The 15262-nt window shown below is 44.0% G+C and overlaps 1 protein-coding gene across 5 annotated transcripts in view; it reads left to right on the top strand.

The window, feature by feature from the left end:
• WASHC2C (WASH complex subunit 2C) overlaps positions 1 to 15262 on the top strand; it is a 53426-nt gene that overhangs the window by 10959 nt on the left and 27205 nt on the right. For 4 of the 5 annotated variants that reach the window (XM_077823004.1, XM_077823005.1, XM_077823003.1 and 1 more), the window contains exons 12-19: positions 3090 to 3162; positions 4040 to 4096; positions 5709 to 5873; positions 6455 to 6579; positions 7628 to 7720; positions 8724 to 8831; positions 11240 to 11356; positions 14502 to 14668. In XM_077823004.1, the coding sequence (XP_077679130.1) occupies positions 3090 to 3162; positions 4040 to 4096; positions 5709 to 5873; positions 6455 to 6579; positions 7628 to 7720; positions 8724 to 8831; positions 11240 to 11356; positions 14502 to 14668 (905 nt within the window). The remainder of the gene's footprint in view (positions 1 to 3089; positions 3163 to 4039; positions 4097 to 5708; positions 5874 to 6454; positions 6580 to 7627; positions 7721 to 8723; positions 8832 to 11239; positions 11357 to 14501; positions 14669 to 15262) is intronic. The other variant, XM_077823007.1, reaches the window with a different exon arrangement.

Below are 15262 nucleotides of genomic sequence, written 5' to 3'. Positions count from 1 at the left end.
TCTGCATTTTGTTCCTCTGTGCATGATGCCCTTTCTCCAGTAGTTGATCTTTAAATATTCATGGTAAATAGGCCCGATGAGATGTTAGATGGGGTGGGATCTGAGTTACTACAGAAAATTCTTTCCTGGGTATCTGGCTGGTGAATCTTGCCCATATGCTCAGGGTTTAGCTGATTGCCATATATGGGGTCAGGAAGGAATTTTCTTCCAGGGCAAATTGGAAGAGGCTCTGGAGGTTTTTCACCTTCTTCTGTAGCATGGGGCACGGGTCATTTGCTGGAGGATTCTCTGCACCTTGAAGTCTTTAAACCACAATTTGAGAACTTCAATAGCTCAGACATAGGTGAGAGGTTTTTCGCAGGAGTGGGTGGGTGAGATTCTGTGGCCTGCATTGTGCAGTAGGTTGGACTAGATGATCATAATGGTCCCTTCTGACCTTAGTATCTATGAATCTATAGTATTAAAAGCAATGAGGGGATGGCTTGGCGTTCTGAAAATCACATTGGAAATAGATTCCTTGGATTCACAGGTTCAGCTCGCAGCTGGGTTGAATCAGCCCTTCTTTTTGAGGTAGATAAATCAAGGAAAGTGCAGTTAACTGAAAAGACCTGTGCGGAGTAAAGACTTTTAAAGACAGCTCCACATGGATGCTGAAAATCATGTGCCTCTCTTCAGAAAAGAGCAGATTTGACCCTGGGGTCTTTGGGCAGAATATCCCTCCCACTCCCTCTGCACCATTAGCATTTATGGATTTTGTCAATAACTGCTCTGCCACCACTACCCCAGAGGTGGCCATATTGCAACAGTGCAGTATATACATAACTTGTGGAGTGCTGTGTGATCCTTTGGAATGGAAGGCCAGCTGTATAGACCTAAAACTAATGTTTAATAGCCTCCCTGACCCATCTTAGACTCTTGGTTCACCCCTTGGTCCTGTTAACCTGCGATTGTACAACTCCTGGGTACCTGCACTGCCCAGAAAACTTAATGCGTACATTTGTTTGTGTATGTAAAATTGATTTACAGAGAGATGCAACTAAACTGTCTCTTTTCTCTCTTCTCTCCTGCCCCCACATTTATACATATTTCAGTTCTATGCAGAAAAATGTTGGTATTGTGAAAAGAAACGCTTGTATTTCTAATAAGATTTAAGAGTCAGCAGGTAAACAAGAAAAATAACTACTTGTGTGTGACGAGCTAGAGTCAGCTGACTGACTTAGAGCAGCAACTGTTGGCTTTTGTGGCTACACCCGCACAGCTCCTTAAACAGGCTGTTGAGCTACTAGTCATGACCAATGAGACATAAGATAGAAGCATGACATTAACAGTGCACCCACTGATTCATATGTTCCCTGAGGTCAAAGCTTTGCTATCTAGCGACTTGTAGAGCAGACTTACCCTGGAGTGGGTGTCCAGAGATCACAAAGATTGTGACATTTATTGGATACTTTCCAACAGAACGGGGAGCCTCTTTATTACAGATATCTGTCCACCCACCCCAACTCTTCCTTCATCTGTTTTAAAGTACTCAAAATATATTTCCACTCTAAGCAGCAGTAATTGATTTTTCTTTTAATTATAGGATTGTAAGTTTGGTTTTTGACATCAATGCATATTTGGGTAAAATAACTAGGCTCTCATTTTTTATTGTAAAAGTTACCGTCATCATCTTAATTTTTATTAAATGTTTCCTTTTTCAGTATAGACACATCCTCCATAAAGCTTAGTAGAAGAATGAGTCTGCGGCAGGACTCCTCAAGAAGCCTGTTTTCAAACAGCTGTACCCAAATCCCTTTTATATACTAGGGCTGGGATATTTTTGGGGGTGCCAGAGACAGTTGGATGCTTAACACCCTCTGAGTTTCAGTGATGCCCAGCTCTTAGGATCCTTGAGTGGTACCTAGGGTGACATTTTCAAAGTGCTCGTTTGAGTGATCAGCATAGGGCAATTGGAACCTGTGTTTACCATTTGAGGAGCACAATTTCAAGTTCTCTTCAGCTTCTGGTAATCTATCTGGAGCTATGTGGATTTGGCATGTCTCTAGCCAAGGGAGCAATGTGTCTATGCAGATGCGGAAGAGATTCCATAGTAGTCAGCTGTTCTTTTGAGTTGTAACATGTACTTTTGGGGAATAGGGGGACTTTAAATGCCAATCTAAATCTGTCACACTGCATACTATGACCAGTGATGTTAACCCTTTCTTTTGTCCTGGTCTGAAACTCGAGAGATTCATGCTATGCCCCTATCCCTCTTATGCCCTGTCTACATGAAAAAGTTGCCTTGGGATAACCTAAAGGATTAATTTAAATCAATATACAGCAGAACCACAGAGTTACAAAGATGAGAGTTACGAACTGACTGGTCAACCACACATCTCATTTGGAACCAGAAGTATGTAATCAGGCAGCAGCAGAGACCCCCCCCCCCCCCCCCCGCCCCAAAAGGCAAATACAGTACTGTTAAACATAAACTACTAATAAAAAGGGAAATTAAAAAAAAAAGACTTGACAAGGTGAACTGTTTCTGTGCTTGTTTCATTTAAATTAAGATGGTTACATGCAGCATTTTTCTTCTGCAGGGTAAAGTTTCAAAGCTGTATGAAGTCAAAGTTGGGTTGTAAAGTTTTGAAAGAACCGCAACATTTTGTTCAAAATTACAAACACTTCAGATTTACAAACAACCTCCATTCCCAAGGTGTTTGTAATTCTGAGGTTCTACTGTTGTTAAAACCATTGCAAGGCCATGTGGATGCTTACATTGGTGTAGGAGTGGGTCTTTGGTTTAGCATAAATTGGTTGGGACCAGGTTTAATTTAAACTGAATAAAGCTACTCTTTTATACCAAAATAGGTGTCCATAAAAGTTTACACTAGCTTAACTAAATTGATGCAAGTTTGGGTGGCCAAGCCCTTAAACATGAAGTGAAGCAAAGGGGAAGAACGTTTTCTAACCCAGAACAAAAATGGAAATGTGTAGAAATGCACAGATTTCAACTTCTTCTCCACTGGCTGTTGCCCCAAGTCTGTATCTTTGCAGTCAGTTGATCAAGTTCTCACACTCTTCTGTTGTGCGTCTTTGTCTTCAATCAGAGCGATCTTTTTGCTGAAGCACCAAGAGGGGAAGATTTGAAAGAAAAAGAGCTGCGAGCCCCAATAAATGATGGTAAGAACTGATTTGTGCAAGTAGCACACGTCTCCAGTTGCACTATAGGTATCTGGATTCTCTGTGGTTGGTAATCGTCTCTTAAAGGGTGATCTGAACCAAACTAGGTAAATAGCAAACTAATAAGCTAGAAAAGAAGTTAGTAGTTAACTCTACTAGACTCTCAACAGAATGCACGGTTTTCTGTTCTCAGTGGGGAAATATTCACATTTTTTTTTTTATTTTTTTTTAAAAAGCTAGATGTTTCTCCACTAACTTTTTTTTATAGTTTATGGCCCCCATCAGGTTGCTGGGTGGGAGGTGTTCCCACTAGGGGCTTGATGCAGAGTCAAGTATGGAGTAATTTGCAGCAGGGTGTGTATATGGCCAAATGTTTTTTGAAAATGTTTATGCCTAAATTTAGGCTTCTAAATTCATATATGAGCAGCCTGACTCTGAAAAGTGCTATGTGCTCAGCTGTTCCTGTTGAAGTCATCTAACTCCAAGGGCTAAATTTGCAAATGGACCTTAGGCTCCTAAGTGATAGGCATTGTTTTTGGAGCACAGAGTGGATTTTTAAATGATGTATAACTTGTGGGTGATTTACAAGAGCTTGTCTCCACACAAGAATTCTTTTTATTCCTGACTTTTTAGTTTCATGGGCATGTTTTGCAACACGGAAGGGACATCTGGACTCACTTTTTGTCTGTTGAGGAAAAACAACCACAGAAATTCAGAAAATGTGTCTAAAGCACATGGATTTGAAGCCATTTGGGCTCCTGAACAAAAACGAGAAAGCTCAATACAATAGTCACGTTTCTTATACTGCAGTATTTGGGTGTTAGATGCAAACATTTTGTACAATTAAGTTATTGTCTTGTATTTCCCATAATTTCAGAGCCATCAACAAAGGCTTTACGGAAAGTTCCTGCGGGCGCGGTCTCTCTCTTCCCAGGTATGGTTCAATTGATGGTGACCTGCTTCATGCAGGGAATACATCTCTTGCTTTAAAACACACTACAAAAGCTATGTTATCCAGCACTTTACCAACCAGAAAGCTCTATAAAGCCAGAATTGCTTATCTTCATTGAAAGTCCAGTTTTTAGTCTGGTTGGTGCAGCGCCAGCAGGCTCCCTACCTGGCTCTGCGTGGCTCCCTGGAAGTGGTGACATTCCCTGCTTCTCCTGGGTGGAAGTGCAGCTAGGTGGCTCTGTGTGTTGGCTCTGTGTGTTGGCTCTGCAGCTCTCATTGGCTGGGAACCATGGCAAATGGGAGTTGCATGGGCAGTGCAAGCGGGTGGGGGCAGTGTGCAGAGTTGCCTAGTCGCAGTCCTGCCTAGGAGCAGCAGGGACATGTTGACGCTTGCGGGGAGCCGCCTGAGGTGAGCGCTGCCCGGATCTGGCACCCCTCACCTTCTCCCGTACCCCAACTCCCTTCCTCAAACACCTCCTGCACCTAAACTCCTTCCCAGAGTCCACACTCCCTCTCTCCTGTGCTCCAGCCCTGAGCCCCCCGCACACCCAAACTCCCTCACTCTTAATTAACTGGAATTTTTCACTTACCGACACCCCACATTTCCCCAATATGCCGGATAACAATGCTTTTACTGTACAATAGTTTTAAAGAAAAAAATTGCCAAAATGCAGCACTGCTGTATTGGATATTCAGCATCAAACCATAGGAACTGTAAACATGCTAGGTCTGAATTTCACTGTGTTGTGTGCACTTGTAAAGGTTCTGTGGGGGGCATTCAAGAAAGCGTGAATACCAGTGAAGTTGCTAGTATCATTTCTAAACTAGCATAATCTTGGATACCTTTTTTTTTTTAAGAATCTATTTGTATCAGTGATTCATATACTGAATGCATAAGGGCTTGGATATTGCATGTCCTATTCCTCTTTCAAGCGGTAGTATGGGCTGCATTTTAAAAGTTGGCTAGATCTTTACAGTATTGTGCCGTTTCTTCATGGTAGCCTGTTAAGTTTCTTTTGAAGGAGGTAGTTAAACTTGTTGTTTTCCCCCATGATCAAAAAGAAAAGAAATAGTTACAGAACTCCCTGTCCCCCTTAGTTTCTCTCAGGGAGCTGATCTGTGTGGGGAAGAGCTTCTGGAAGTATCTTTAGTTTTGAACTAGACAGCATGGTGCACATTTTAAGTGTAGTAACAAAAGCAAACTGAGGTAACATGTTTGCACCAAAGTCTTATTTTTATATATTGGATATTCTTCCTATTTCATGCCCTACTGGCTGGTTCTAAGACTGTCTAGATGAGCTCAGAATTCCCTCATACCTTTTCACTAATGCACCAGGGATGGCTTTGGCACAGGGTTAGGTCAGATGCCATCTTGTTCCTCTCGGGCGAGTGCACACTTTTTCAGTATTGGACCTGGCTAGACTGACTGTTGCAAGCAACTGAGGTGATGAATTTAGTCGTCTCTTCCTTTTCAGGAATTGTGCAAGTAGATTGTGACTTCTATGAATTTAATCACTGTTCAAAAATCGCTGGCTAAATAGCTCTTAAACTTTGTTGTCAGTGTTGACTCAATTATTCAATATTCTGACTTGCAGGTGGGAATGATGTGTTTAGTTCTGCCTCTGTTCTCATGGAGAAAGAAAACAAGAAGCCTGTGGAGCAGAGCGCAGACAAAGCCACCAAACAGCCTGGGAAAGTTAGTCTGTTTGATGACGATGATGACTTTTTCGTGGAACCGACTAACAAACATTTAAAATCAGGTGAAGTGTGTTCAGAACACTATTAAAGGTCATAGAAACTAGGGCCAGTGGGAACCTGCAGGTCATGAAATCCCCCCTGCTCTTGGTGGTGTTTCTGCCTCTGCTATTCCACTGTTTCATCTATATCTGATCCCTCTGAACATTACCATCAGTGACGTCTGTGATCCTTCTTGGCAGCTGTTGGCCATTCGCTCTTCTTACGGGTTTTTCTTCTTTTTTCTGGGAAGCTTTTTAGTGTGAGGTGATATCTAGTTTTGGTTCAGAAGAGCTGTGTGTGTCTAGGTGGGCGTGCCTGTGCAGTGTGTGGGGGAAGGACGGAGAACTGTAGCACCCATTGAAGTTTTGGCTGATGACTGTTGTACCCAACTGACACTTCACCTTGTGAGCTAGCCCAATCCACCGACCCCAATCAAAAAATGGACTTCTGTTGCTCATTGCTGTCATTCTGCTCCCTACAGAAGAGACTATACTCCTTCTAGAATGTCACAACCTCTCTAGTGATCAGTGATAGCTGGTCTCTTCCAACAGAAAACCTTACCCAATATGAACGTGTATTTTCTTTTCTTTTGTTTTAAACAAAGTCAAAGCCACTGCTGATTTCTTTGACAATGATGAAGGCGACTTATTCAAGAAAAAGCCTGAAGTTGTTCCTGCAGCTGTCAGTAAGGTCGCTGAAGGCCATAAAGAATCCATGGGAGGGAAAAAGGTAACGTTAGAAGTGGATTTTTCCATTGTGTGCAAAGAACTGATCTTAGAGGAATAGTTAAGCCATTCTGGCTCTAACTCTGCTGCAGTCTATCCCACAGAATAACAGGAATGTGTTTTGTCTCTATGAACGTGATGCTTAGTTTTCAGATTCCTCCCCAGCCGGCTTTGGGGGTTGCCTGTATGTCTTCCTCAGCTCTTTGATTTTCTGGGCTCCCGCCCAGGGGTTTCCTGTGCTGCGGGGTTGGTCTCTGGGAGTCTCACCAAGGCTACAGTTGGTCTCCTCTGTCATGTGACCGTGGTGCCTCTCTTGTTCCTCTTCTTGCTCTGTAGCAGCTGGCAGAAGCTGGCTGTGAAGTAAAACTGGGAGGAATTCCCTGGCCGACTAGTTTATTTGCTGAAAAATGCAGTTTCAGGTTGACCGAAGCAATTCATGAATTCGCGTCAAGCTTGGCTAATAGTTTGGCTGACTAAAAATGGGGAAAATAAATTTTCAAAAGTCAAAATGGTTCATTTTGACACTCTTGTTTCTAAACAACATTTTTGTTTAGAAACGTAGCTAGATTGAGTTAAATTTTTTTAAAAAGGGTAAACACCCAAACACAAAATCAAGGAAAAAAAATCAAAAACAAATTTCACTTCTGGTGAAATGTTTCATACTCGGTACTTATTAACTTAAGGGTATAGTACTCTCACCATTGGCTAGTTCATCTCTGTTGTCTCTACATGGGCTTATCCAGGAAAATATAGCCAAGCAATGCCATGGAATCCTTATAGTGCTTCCTGTTGAAGTCAGTAGGAGTTGTATGCAAAAAAAAAATCTATGGCCAGCTCTTGAAATTGTCCTCATGCAGCTGAGGCTCTGCAGAAAGATCTGTCTTCAAAACCATGTGGGTTTTGGATTCTCTAGTGTCTGGATCAGAATTTCTTAGGTTTTAGCCATCCCTTTTCAACAGCTGGGGCACTTAACTGGCCAGCTACCAAAGAGGAATATGAAGTGTGCTGTTTGCATTGATTTAAATTGGTGCTGATGTGTTCTTGTTTTGAAGAGTCAACCATCTTCCACTGAGGACTCCAAACCTTCATCTGGTATACTTCCCAAAAACCAAAGAGGCCTATTCTCTGATGAAGAAGATTCTGAAGTAAGTGCAAAATACTCTTAGATCTAAATGGAATTATAGGAGGCCTGGACCGCAACATGACTGCATTTCTACTGCCACGTTACCTAAAACCCATTCCTGTTGAAAGATGTCTCAAATTGTTGCTTAGCTCCAAGGAATGGAATCTCTGGTATGTGGTTCCCCCAAAAAACACTCTCTCCAGCAGGAGCAGTGTGTGTCTCCCAGCATTTTCCACCAATTTTAAAAATTCTTTTTTGCGTGCACACAGAGGCATGAGATGGAAGGTTAAATGAAGTAACAAGACAGGAAAGAGCATCTGACCCTTGTATTTGCTTCAGTATGTACAGGGGTCAGGCAAGCTCTTCAGTCCCTTTCTTCTTGCCTCCCAGCTTGGACCTGACCTGGAGCCTTCAGAGCAGACATGCCAATTTTTTCTGTTGAAAAAATGCAGAAGTTGGGCTTGTTTTTGGCTCAGTCAGCTTGTGAGTTGTTTGCTGGCTAGTTTTTGACTTGTAGCTCGTTGCTGCTTTTTTTGATCGACTCCTGGCAAGCAGGGGCAAGGGGGGGAGAGAGTCAGGGGTGCACAGCAGGCCCATCATAGTCCCAGACTGCGCTCCGGGGGGATCTAGTCACATTGAGTGTTGGGGTTCTTAGGGATTGGCTTGTTTTGGCCTTGTTTTGAAATGGGATTAGCTTGATTTTTTGGCTTATTTTGAAAGTGCTTATTTACCACTTAAAAGTTGGCAACTGTGCTTCAGAGAGCTCCCAGGAGAAGTTGCATGCACTCAGTATCTCTGAATTGGGCAGAAGCTATATTCAGTAGGGCCACCAAATCAGTGACCTTTTTTGTGAAAGTGTGGGCCTCTAGTTTAGGAGTGGTGAGAATCAGCCATCTTACTCCTCTTCAGCAGCACACCAGTCTCTTTTTGAATAAATGCAAAGTGCATATTATTTTCCTAGTTCTTAAACCCTGTTTCTCTCATCTCAAACTGTCTTGCTAAGTGACTGTGTTTGGTTCTATCAGGACTTGTTTTCATCGAGTCTAATAGGGAAGTCAAAGAGCACATCTCTACCGCCTAGCAGGTCAGCCACAAAAGCCCCACTCTCCCTCTTTGACGATGAGGATGAAGAGGTAAGTGCCTCCCCAGCACTGGCTGCGCTTTCTCTGTAGCCCACTCACTGGGCTCTGTGAGTAAGGTAAATCCGTTAAAAGGGTCACTGTTCACATGCCAGGGTTTTGTGCCATGCTGGCAAGTTTTACATATCTCCTCCTGTAACAGATTGAGCATAATGGCTGCTTGAGAAGGGGTATGGACAATCGTGATCTTTGATTTACTACTGTGTGCTCTTCTAGTCCCCTTCATCCCTGGAGCTCAAGCAGAGTCTGTATCCTCCTCACTTTGGAGGTGGGGAAGCTGAGGCTGAGGTGATTTGCTCAGGGTTACGTGGTCAGTGGTGGAGCTGGTGCCCTGTTCTCCAGAATATGCTGCCTCTCTAGTGGGTAATAACTATGGACAGGTTCACGGTATTCTTAATTTAGTGTGTCTTGTGATACTACCCCAAAGCCCCCATCCTAGGCACTGTACAAACACACAAGGAAGCATCACCCTCTGCTTTTCAAGAGCTTACAATCTATCTTTGGACACCCAGCCCCCAGAGCAAACTAGCCTGCCCCACAATCATCCCCTGCCTGTGATGAGGTGTCAGCAGATTGTGGCAGGCCTGTGGCTTATGCAAATTCCAGAGCCCTCGTCTGAGAACACCCTGCCTCCAGCTCCCATTTTTTCCCATCTGGGACTGTTAGCAGAAGCTGCCCATTGCTTAGCAAGCCGTCCTACTGGGCATTCCTGATTTTGGGTTTTTTGCAAAGTTTCTAACCAGGAATCCAAGTTCAACTGGAAAAACTTTTAAGGGATTCTGTTTTTAACCCACTTCATAAGAGTCTTGCACATGGACAAGCGCCAAGTTCACCAGGTGTCTTTTTACATGTACGGTAGGCCACATGACTGTTGCAGATCAGGATCCTGGTCTCTTTCCCAGATGTAGCTGTGCTTTGACTTTGCTTGCCTGTCCTGTTGGAAAGAGTCCCTCCTCCATCCCTATTCTGCAGAGATGGCAGCTGTGTGTAGTGGTCTGCTAGGCTACAGCAGAGCTGCTGAGCAGTGGGTGCAGTAATGAGGTGGTGAACATATGGTGGTATCTCTGTACCCCTGTAGACAGAGAAATTTCTTGTGAGGCCAGGCTCAGAGAAGTGATGGGGGATCAGCTGGTAATGATCAGGATTCTCTCTTTCTCCAAGAATAAACATGAGTACATCTTTTGACTGTCAGAAAAACTTCCCTCCTTGTGAGGCTCTTTGAAATGAATGTACAGTGCATCTCCTAAAGCTCTGCCATAGACAGCCGGTTACAGCGTCCTAATTGGGAAGATGTGCACATGCCTAAACTGAGTATCCATGTGAGCTTATTGATTGTAATGCTTGCCATCTTACACCATCTTCTTGCTGTCCTCTTCACTGACCCAGCAAACTTCGTATAGCTATAATTCACCACCACCCAGATCTGCCACTTTTAGCATGACAAGGCTAAGATGAGATGGTGTCTTAAGTGCCTGAGGGCTAATCTACAGTACCATGCTACATCAGTGCAGATGCATTGCTGTAGCGCATTGCTGAAGAGGTGCTATGCCGATGGGAGAGTGCTCTCCCGTCGGCATAATTACTCCACCTCAACGAGAGGCGGAAGCTATGTCGGTGGGAGAGCGTCTCCTGCTGACACAGCATGGTTTAGACACCGCTTTAAATCGATGTAACTCACTTTGCTCAGGTGGGTGGCTTTTCCACATCCTTCAGTGACATAACTTACATCATCTGAAGATGTAGTGTAGACAAGCCCTGAGTCCTGTTGGCGCTTGTGGTGACTTACAGCTACAAAGCTAGCTACTGTAGATGTGAGACAAGGGCTGTGTCCAACATGAGGATAGAAAATAAATGACAATGCAAAATAAACAACAATGGAAAGCGTATGTGCAAGCTGCAGTCAGTAGAGAATCTCTTCCAAAGTGGGGGTGTGGTCTTTAAAATATCCCTTTCAGATCCTAGGGTTAAAAGCCTGGTAGACGACGTTCTTAATCACGTTATAAATTGGAATTCCCCAGCTGAAACAGAAGTTGCAGAATAAAAGCCAAAGCCTGCAATGGGAAATTGACTTTAGGGGGACTGGGTGGGAGTCCTGGCTAGCAGATCCCATTGCAGGACCGGGTTCTTATCCTAGTTTGTCAAATTGAAAGCGTTAATACTTACAGGCTTTTGGTCTGTAACTTCTCTACTGAACATCTATCTGTGGATGCCATGGCTGAGAACCATTTGCTCCATGGTACCTGAAGCTGTTCTCCTTTTGAATAGGTTTTGGTGGAAGTATTTATATTTCCTTAACCAGTTGAATGTAGCTCAGCCAAGAAACAGATGTTGCTCGGAACCTGAGTGCCGATGCCCACCAAGTACCAGGCAGAGTTACCTTTCTTGGCTTTAATATTTTTTAGGATCTGTTTGGTACTGCACCTGCTAAGAAGCAACAGTCAAAACCGCCCCAGGAGAAAGCAAAACAATCGGAGTCCCTCAAAAAAGCCTCTGGTTCGTTGTTCAGCAGTGATGAGGAGGTACTGTAGAGCGAGATGCTTTTTAAAGGGGGATAGTGGGCTTACAGCTCTCCACAAGGTGAAATGTTCAATAGCGCATTCACTCCATTGCACTTGAGTGTGGACTGTTAAGTGCCTGGGCTGTGTCTACAGACAATGCTCCTTCCAGCTGTTGCGGTATATCTGTGCGGCTGGTGGAGTTCTTTAGCTGCATGCACAATGGGACTAGCTGGCAGAAGTACCATGGGCTGGGGAAAGTTGCTGGAGGTAGGCTATAAGTGTCTAACAGAAAATTGCACAGCGGCCTCCTGCCAAGAAGGGTGACTTAGAGCTGACCTACAAAAGAGGAAAAAAGAGCATGAGCTCCTTTACTACTAATGTGTATAAAGAGGGCCTGAAAGTTTTGGGGTAATCAGGGTTTATTTAGAAATATGGGGGAATTGGAAAACAAGATTTTACCCATCTCTGTTGGGAGTGCTAGTTGGATAATCATGAGATTACTGGTTCTGTGGATGAAGGGAAAGCAGTGGATGTATTGTTTCTTGACTTTAGCAAAGCTTTTGACACGGTCTCCCACAGTATTCTTGTCAGCAAGTTAAGGAAGTATGGGCTGGATGAATGCACTATAGGGTGGGTAGAAAGCTGGCTAGATTGTCGGGCTCAACGGGTAGTGATCAATGGCTCCATGTCTAGTTGGCAGCCGGTGTCAAGTGGAGTGCCCCAGGGGTCGGTCCTGGGGCCGGTTTTGTTCAATATCTTCATAAATGATCTGGAGGATGGTGTGGATTGCACTCTCAGCAAATTTGCGGACGATACTAAATTGGGAGGAGTGGTAGATACGCTGGAGGGGAGGGATAGGATACAGAAGGACCTAGACAAATTGGAGGATTGGGCCAAAAGAAATCTGATGAGGTTCAATAAGGATAAGTGCAGGGTCCTGCACTTAGGACGGAAGAATCCAATGCACCGCTACAGACTAGGGACCGAATGGCTAGGCAGCAGTTCTGCAGAAAAGGACCTAGGGGTGACAGTGGACGAGAAGCTGGATATGAGTCAGCAGTGTGCCCTTGTTGCCAAGAAGGCCAATGGCATTTTGGGATGTATACGTAGGGGCATAGCGAGCAGATCGAGGGACGTGATCGTCCCCCTCTATTCGACATTGGTGAGGCCTCATCTGGAGTACTGTGTCCAGTTTTGGGCCCCACACTACAAGAAGGATGTGGATAAATTGGAGAGAGTCCAGCGAAGGGCAACAAAAATGATTAGGGGTCTGGAACACATGACTTATGAGGAGAGGCTGAGGGAGCTGGGATTGTTTAGCCTGCAGAAGAGAAGAATGAGGGGGGATTTGATAGCTGCTTTCAACTACCTGAAAGGGGGTTCCAAAGAGGATGGCTCTAGACTGTTCTCAATGGTAGCAGATGACAGAACGAGGAGTAATGGCCTCAAGTTGCAGTGGGGGAGGTTTAGATTGGATATTAGGAAAAACTTTTTCACTAAGAGGGTGGTGAAACACTGGAATGCGTTGCCTAGGGAGGTGGTGGAATCTCCTTCCTTGGAAGTTTTTAAGGTCAGGCTTGACAAAGCCCTGGCTGGGATGATTTAACTGGGAATTGGTCCTGCTTCGAGCAGGGGGTTGGACTAGATGACCTTCAGGGGTCCCTTCCAACCCTGATATTCTATGATTCTATGATTCTATGATAACTCAGGTACGGGGGTTGGGGGCTCTCCCAACCCTTAATTAAAGAGTTGGAGGGTGTTGAATCCTTAATCAGGATTTGTAGCCAGGTACTTGAGTTAATGAAGTGTCAGCATGACCCACTTAAAAGGAACTTTACTGTGTGAATAAAACTCACATTCCTGCTTAATTAATCATAAGAACAGTCATACTGGGTCAGACCAAAGATACTAGCCCAGTATCCTGTCTTCCAACAGTGGCCAATACCAGGTGCCCCAGAGGGAATGAACAGAGCAGGTAATCATCAAGTGATCCGTCCCCTGTCGCTCGTTCCCAGCTTCTGTCAAAGAGAGGCTAGAGAGACCATCCCTGCCCATCCTGGCTAATAGCCATTGATGGACCTATCCTCCATGAACTCATCTAGTTCTTTTTTTGAACCTTGTTATATTTCACTGCTGCTTTAGTGTCTGTCATAAAACTACTGGCTTTCCAGGTAACCTACAGTGTGCTTTTTTTAAGGTAGATGAGATATGAATATCAAATGTAAAAATAAAGCAAGGCTGAATTTTTAAAAAAAAGCCTTTGTCATTTTTTTAATACATCATAAGTAGGAAAGGGATGCTGTGGTCTTCCATCTGCAGACCACCTGTAACACAGGGATAAAGAGACACACTGTAAGCATGAAAACGGAAAATATTTCTGGGATTTGCAGTATTCCATATTAATGCAAATTCTGACTTCTCACTTAGATAAAATGTCAATATGTAAATAGCTTTGTTGCAGAAAGAGACAGGTTATGCCATTGCTCTGTTAACCTAGCCTTTCAGAAAACTGTCTTCAGCCAACCAGTTTTAACAGCAGAGGCGTACATTTAGCCTTGCTCTTCCCATCTCAGCACATTGACCTCCAATTGAGGCATGAACATAAGTCTAGTTGGGCCATTTAAGAGTTAACACTCTATTTAGTGTGGTCAATTATTTTGTTAACCCAAGAGAGAAAACTGCCTAAATATTACAGTTAGAAGTCAGGAAATGAGGCAGCATTGTTACTAATATTATTTCGGGACACTGCATAGTGTGTATTTCCACACACCTCTAACTGTCTAATCATCAAAGTGTTATGGGCCAAATTCTCAAAGAGCAAGCTTCTTCCTTCTGTGGCTGCATAACATGCACTCACAAAACCAGCTTCAGGGACAGATCTCAGATGCTAGTACTCATTTACACCTGCAACTCATTTAGCACCTGCTAAATGGGAGCCAGACCTATGTCCTGAAAGCTTATGCAGTGGGGGTTAATAACATCATCATTTTCTGGCCTGGTGTTGCATTGATGTTTGTATTTAATGCATAGATGTAAGAACAGCCCATGTCTTCAAAGGAACAAGCACTGATTGTAGTATGCTGACTAAGGTAGAAGAGGTGAGGAAATGGCTGAAATGACCTGCAGGAAATAGGCTTGTAAGAAAATAATGCCTATTTTTTTTTAGGACCACTGGAATGTCAGCAAGCCGGCTAAACCAATTTCCGAAGACATCCGAAAGGGGGAACCTGCAAAACCTGTCAGTGCAGTCAATCCAGCTAATGTTGTGAAAAAGACCAGCCTCTTTGAGGAGGATGAAGAGGAGGAGGATTTATTTGCAATCACTAAAGACAGGTGAAAAAACTTGACAGCGGAGCAGCAGGTTTCTCTCCAATTTCTTGGAGCAGGCTTACCTGTTTCAGTAGCTTGTCACGGGTATTATGGGATTCCCATCCTGAAATAGCACAATGCCTTCATTTTCCCAGGAGGCTGAGATGCTGTCAAGTAATCTTAAAATCATTGTCTTCTGCTGTGCAATTCTGATATTCCGCTGTTACACTGATGAACCGGTAGGCTGCACTGGCCGAATGTTGATTTCCACATGGAGATTAAGGTGTTGGTTTAGACCCTGGTTTACCATGACCCTGTGGTGCCGCCATAGCTGGGATCACCGTAGGCAACTAAGCTGGAGGAGCCTCTTTAAAGGGAGAGGGCTGCTGACAGGGCAGTCACATTACTCTTGACTCTGGAGCTCCCCATCCTCTCCTGGGACCAAAATAGCTCAGATCGGTTTGCCTGCAGGGCACATGGCAAAGCTCACCTGTTCTCAGGTTGTCATGGGGTGTTGGATCTGGTAGGACAGGTGGGGAATTCATTTTTATTTGGCTCTCTGGGTTTGGTTAGATGGATGGAGATCAATCTTTTTGCTGCTAATTTTTGCAAGGGTTT

Source organism: Eretmochelys imbricata, chromosome 7 (assembly GCF_965152235.1).
Source record: "Eretmochelys imbricata isolate rEreImb1 chromosome 7, rEreImb1.hap1, whole genome shotgun sequence".
Taxonomy (NCBI): Eukaryota; Metazoa; Chordata; order Testudines; family Cheloniidae; genus Eretmochelys; species Eretmochelys imbricata.
This window is presented reverse-complemented; position numbering and strand designations above follow the sequence as displayed.